Source organism: Austrofundulus limnaeus, unplaced genomic scaffold (genome assembly GCF_001266775.1).
Source record: "Austrofundulus limnaeus strain Quisiro unplaced genomic scaffold, Austrofundulus_limnaeus-1.0 Scaffold443, whole genome shotgun sequence".
NCBI lineage: Eukaryota > Metazoa > Chordata > Actinopteri > Cyprinodontiformes > Rivulidae > Austrofundulus > Austrofundulus limnaeus.
In genome coordinates, this window is record NW_013952845.1 from 419,701 (window position 1) to 426,189 (window position 6,489).

The 6,489-nt window shown below is 36.9% G+C and overlaps 1 protein-coding gene across 1 annotated transcript in view; it reads right to left on the reverse strand.

Annotated features, from left to right (window-relative positions):
* Positions 1-2,154, reverse strand: part of ube2f (ubiquitin-conjugating enzyme E2F (putative)) — a 40,736-nt gene extending 38,582 nt beyond the window's left edge. Inside the window, exons 1-2 of the mRNA XM_014024864.1 lie at positions 1,937-2,154; positions 240-415 (exon numbers count right to left, since the gene is read on the reverse strand). Of these exons, the coding sequence (XP_013880318.1) occupies positions 240-354 (115 nt within the window). The 5' untranslated portion in view covers positions 355-415; positions 1,937-2,154. The remainder of the gene's footprint in view (positions 1-239; positions 416-1,936) is intronic.
* Between the last annotated feature and the right edge of the window lie 4,335 nt (positions 2,155-6,489).

Here is a 6,489-nt window from a genome sequence, read left to right on the forward strand (position 1 = left end):
ACATCTGGTGAAAATTTCATGTCATTATCACCTCTAGTAATATATTTACTGAGAAAAATGGTGACGTGTTCAATACTTATTTTACCCACTGTATAATTAAAAGTATTCCATATAACATTTGTGGTTTTTAACATCCATCCATCCATCCTCTTCCAATTGTTCCGAGGTTTGGTTGGGGGAAGCAGTTTGAGCAGGGAGACCCAGACAAAAAAGTGGCAAACTGAAGAGAGCCCCAGTACCTTTGGTCAGGAGGCGGTCCCTGATRGAGACCCTGTGGGCGGAGTCTGAGGCTCCAGAGGCACGGCCCGTCTTCCCTCCGTCGTCCTTCTTCAACTTGCTGGCCAGTGTGAGCATGACTGCGCTGCTGTTACACGCCTCTGTCTGCACTGCGCCGTGCCGTCTGCCGCTTAAACGTCTGCAAAGAACACAGATCAAAAGGTGCACCAGTGGATTTAATCCATATAAATTCATGCAGTTAAGATGAGAATTTAAAATACATCTGTGTTCAGGTGGTGTGCAATAAAATAAAAGTTTTAGAAACAGAAACAAATAAAAAATAAAAAGGTTGTTTTAAGCGACKTGGACACATTAATTTCAAACGTAATAATTGTATAAAGTGTGGGCTTTAAAGATAAAAAGAACTAAGAAATTGTAAAATTACCTTAAACCTTTCAAATTAAAGCAAGGTTTTGTTTCCCATGCACTTAAATAAAAAATAAAATAGTATTTATATGTTTTTGTGCTTCTCTAAGATTTCAGTTGTGATAATATACTAAATTACATCAACACAATTGGTTTACATTCTAAGTTTAAAGCTGAGAAACTGCAGCTTTGAACTGAGGATGTTCAGTTTTATTTGAGCCCACAGATCGTTTATGCTCCTTACATAATAAATTCTGCCATGTAACTGCTCGTATCGCGTGTTAAATCTCTGAAATACAGTAATCTCTGCACWCTGTGTAATCCACTCTGTGTTTGGGCTCACTCGGTGAGGCGGAGTGAAGGTATCAGCTATCGGCAAGGCCGTGAAATGTGTGTCACTGAGCCCGACTCGACGTCCACCTGCCTCGGCTGTCACTCACTGGACTCTGACACAGTTCACGTCCAGTGTGTGACTGCAGGGCAACAGCAGGTTCATGCAGCAATATTACCACACAGTAATRCATAAAATTTACAATAATAAAGTTAAAAAACAGATGCAAAAGCCACTTAATATTTTGTGCAAAAGCCTTGAAGCATTTTTTAATATATATGTTGCTTTAACTGAGTTAAACATTTTTGAAATATTGTAAATCTTGCAAAATACTAAATTGTCTGCTTTGTCTATATKTTTCACTAGGAATGTTTTCATTATTTGTCTGTTAAGGTACTCAACTCTTCAAGGACGTTTGCCTAAAGAATTCAGTCTGTTCTTTCAGAGTCAACASTATCCAGATTATTATTATTTTCTTATTAATACTATTTACTGTGCTCCCTTCTAGTCAGTTAATCCATTCTAGTTTCCAAGAAAAYCACTATGAACTAAAGGCTAATTTAAGACTTCCGCACAGCACTGTTAGTAGTTTTTACCTAACCAAGCCTAATTACTAAAACAACATWTTATCCTTAATTCAGTCGTATCACCTACTTCCTGTGGCATGCCTAGATACTTCCGTATCTAAATAATAAACCCAGCTGATATCTGTTTTTACTGAAACAAACAAAAATAAAYAATCAACCATGAAGGACCCGTTGTWGTGCTAAAAGCAGCTGATTTCAGGTTCAATTTAACCATGAAAACACACCAGTAACGTTGCTAAAACCAGTCAAACAGAAGCAGAGAACAAACAGCTCTTAATTCCTTGTTACGTTTTCCACAAATGAATAAAACGCTTCTTGTTTTAAAGCTGTAGTTTGACCCAAAATGCAGCTTGTTGGTTCTTTGTGTTGTTGTTACCTTTCTGAACCCGAGCAGCTAGCGCTTCGTGCTAAACCATAATCAGCTGCTGTCGTCTGTTCGAGCTGCGGGCGGATCGGCAGCACCACACCGGGATGTTAGCAGACACGCCCGGTTCCGAGACCACCCAGAAAAAAAAAAGTTGGATTCTGGAAGTGACTGGAAACTGATTTGAGACTCAGCTGACAGAACTTCACTCCGATATCATAGACAACGGAAGCGCAGTGAAAGCGTTCCGTTCTTGTTGTTGTCCGTGTGGACACACGGCTACGGATAAACAGTTCCGCAGCGCACACAGTTCCCAGTCAGTTCCAGGAAGTTCAACTGTTTTTTTCCAGTAAAGTTAGAAATTATGTTGCTGTTTTATATACACCTGWTTATAATGGTGTTTGATATATTTATACACAGCACTGTGTACAAACAGCACGGGCATGTCTTGAGTTCAGCATTCAGGACTGTGCAAAAGTCTTGAGTCATTAAGCAGCCAAAAATGGTCTTCTGTGAAAGTCTTTGAAAGGTTTTTGTTTGGCATTATTAGTAGTAAAAAGTACAAGAAATTAAAATTGGTTTAAAACCTTTACCTCTCTGAAAAATGGTATTTTAACTTATATTTTTCCACAGCAATTTTTTTTATAAAAATGTGAACTAAATTGTTTGTAATTGTAGCTTATCCCATTTTGTTTGAATTTAAGAAGCTCGTTTTTACTAATTATAAAGAGAGATTTGGTTTTATTATTTTCCAGTATAGAGACTAATAATTTTATTCAAATAAATATTTTTATTTATCTAAACATATTAATCATTTTCTGTGTAGAGCACAGGTTTTCACTGCATGCACACTATACTTCTCCAAGTCTAAAGTCTGCTGCAAACACTGATTTACTTCAGATGATATTTAAAGTCTAATTAAGATTAAACTTTCAGCTGCGATAGTTAAAGGTCAAATGTGAGGTAATCACAGCTCCGTTTTGTCTACTTTGTATTTTCTCATTCTGTTTCACAGCTGCAGGTGAAAAGCTTTGTGCAGCTCCTTATCTCAGTCAGAGACACAAAGAAAACTTCTCCGCTCAGGCTGCGTTTGATGTGATTACCCACGAGTGAAGATACACAATTTTTCAGAATATGAGGACTGCGAAAAGTGTGAATTATTCCAACCACATCTTGATATGATCTTGTACCAAATCAGACAAGAAAGAGCACAGAAAGAAAAGATCTGGTCTAGCAGAGCTGAATGCCAAAAGGAAATAATACGATGCACTTCTTGGAGTTGACAGAAATTACCACTAAAAATATCTGGATGAAACTGATTCACTCAGTTCGGGGCAWGGCACTGAAAACCACTGACCTGTCGGATCAAATAAGGTTTGAAAATAAAAACAGAAGAGAAAGACAGAGAAGCTAATTTCTGAATAACATTATTTAGCATTTCTTCTACATCTCTTTCGACAGGAGTTGACCTTCAGGCTTCCTGTGATACGAAGGGCTTTACTCTCACAAAAATCCTTTGTTGATCTACAAATCCTTTGCGTTAAAAGTCTAAACGGARTTAGAAATACAATAGTGACAATTTATAGGGCAAACTATTAAAAATGAGTGATGCACAGAGGAAAACATCSAGGAAATAATCAAATATTTCTGTGATTTTTTTCAGTCCCACAGAGCCAAATAAATAAGATTATTCAGAATGAAGTTTGTCACACGTTTCTGCCTAAAGGAGGAGGGGATTAACTGACACAAAATGCCTCACAAGACATCTGAGTCTTCTGTTTATCTTTTCAGAAACCCTTTAAAAATTATAAAATCTAATTAGTTCGGTTTGGCTTTGAAGTTTGTAATGGTGAAGGCAACACTTTTCACCTTCAGTCAAAAAAAACTGCTGTTTGCTGTTAGATATGAAAACATCAGGATGTGTCCCGCTGCTGTCATGTTGTCTACAAACACTTCAGCTTTTTTTTAAAGGCAGTAAACAAGTTTTCATTCTTTCATCTTCCTGCATGTGCGAGTTTCAGCCACACTGCATTTGCTGACAGAAAGATATTTTTATTCTTGTTGTAAAATATTCAGCTGTTTTTTGGGGTATTTAACATGAAACTTTTGCTATCTTACTGAAAATTTCCAACATTTCAAAAAATAGACTGGATATTTTTACATTAAATGTGAATGTAAAGTATATTGTGCCAAAGCTCACAGTACACTGTGACATGATATGACTTGTTATATTCAGGTTGGAGGTTACTTTTCATGTGAAAGGCATCATTTGCKGAGTTGTAAAGTAACTCAGTACAAATTTTGTAGAAATTTTGGTTACCTATACTTTACTTGAGCAATTATTTTTCAGCCTAATTTTTACTTCTACTTCTTACATTTTTATGCAGTTATCTGTACTTTCCACTTCTTACATTAAAAAAGGTAAAAAGTAGAAAGTTGTTTCTCCTATTTCGTTTCGGCTTTTTATTGTTAAACAAAATACCATCTTGATAAACTGAACCTCCTGGATAGAGTGAATTTAATTGTTTTTGAATGAGAAGCATAAATACAGCGGGTAAAATAAGTATTGAACACGTCACCATTTTTCTCAGTAAATATATTACTAGAGGTGCTAATGACATGAAATTTTCACCAGATGTCGGTAACAACCCAAGTKATSCATACATACAAAGAAATCAAACCATAAATGTCCAGAAATGAAGTTATTTGTAATAATGTGGAATGGCACAGGGAAAAAGTATTGAACACATGAAGAAAGGGAGGTGTAAAAAGGCATGGAAAGACAAGACACCAGCTGAACTCTCTCAGTAATTAGAAAGCAAGCCTGCCCCTTGTCAGTGCAAGTTAATATCAGCTGGTTCAGTCCCAAATGATGGCCAGGTATCACACAAGAACCATCTGATGATGGGTAAAAGTAAAGAGCTCTCTCAAGACCTTCACAACCTTATTGTTGCAAAGCATAATGATGGCATCGGTTACAGAAGAATGTCTAAACTTCTGAAGGTTCCAGTGAGCACTGTTGGGGCCATAATTCAGAAGTGGAAAGAACATTATTTCACCATAAACCGACCACGACCAGGTGCTCCTCACAAGATTTCTGACAGAGGAGTGAAAAGAATTATCAGAAGAGTTGTCCAAGAGCCAAGGACCACTTGTGGAGAGCTTCAGAAAGACCTGGAATTAGCAGGTACGATTGTTTCAAAGAAAACAATAAGTAATGCACTGAACCACCATGGYCTGTATGCACGCTCACCACGCAAGACTCCACTGCTGAAGAAACAGCATGTTGAAGCTCCTTTAAAGTTTGCTGCACAACATTTAAACAAGCCTGTGTAATACTGGGAGAATATAGTCTGGTCAGATGAGACCAACATTGAACTGTTTGGATGCCAGAATACACATCATGTTTGGAGGTCAAATGGCACTGCATATCAGCCCAAAAACACCATACCAACAGTGAAGTTTGGAGGTGGGAACATCATGGTGTGGGGCTGTTTTTCAGCATATGGTACTGGCAAACTTCAAATAATTGAAGGAAGGATGAATGGAAAAATGTACAGAGACATTCTTGATAAAAATCTGCTTCCATCTACCAGGATGATGAAGATGAAACGTGGCTGGACATTTCAGCAAGACAATGAGCCCAAACACAAAGCCAAGGAAACTCTCAGTTGGTTTCAGAGAAAGAAACTAAAGCTGCTGGAATGGCCCAGCCAATCACCTGACCTGAATCCAACAGAAAATCTATGGAAAGAACTAAAGATCAGAGTTCATAGAAGAGGTCCACGAAACCTTCAAGATTTGAAGACTGTTTGTGTGGAAGAATGGGCCAAAATCACACCTGAGCAATGCATGCCACTAGTTTCTCCATACAGGAGGCGTCTTGAAGCTGTCATTGACAACAAAGGCTTTTGTACAAAGTATTAGATAAATTTCAGTAAATGTGTTCAATACATACTTACATACAAGTACATTTTATGTCAGAAATTTACTTTAAGTACAAAATAAATCAGATACTTTACGACTTTTACTCAAGTAATATCCTTTGAGGAGACTGTAACTTTTACCAAAGTAATTTTATAATAAGATATTTGTATTTTTACTCAAGTATCATTTTTAGGTACTTTACACAACACTGTTCATTCGGTAATTCCTGGATGATCTGAGTATTTAATGTAAAACACGTTTCACAGAAAAAATATTGCTTATTCTTCATTCAAGGAATTCTAACACTTTATGTATATACTGTTCTTTTCCACATAAACACAGATTTTCTCCAACATCTTTACATCAAACAAGTTTCTCTACAACATCTGCTGTCTTTTGGGCACCGGACTGTTCTTGAAAATTATCCTTTTTTATATAAACTTTAAACATTTAAAGTGGCTAAAGAAAGTTTTCAGCCACTACAGCACATTTTGCTTTCTTAAATGTTTGATTAAGCCCCTCAGGCCTAAGTGCACAGGACTGTCAGTCTGGATTTGTCTAAAACTACCGGCAAGACCTTCCACAAAGATATACAGTATTTATCTGGTATTTACAGAAAAAATATAGTGTTAGATTAA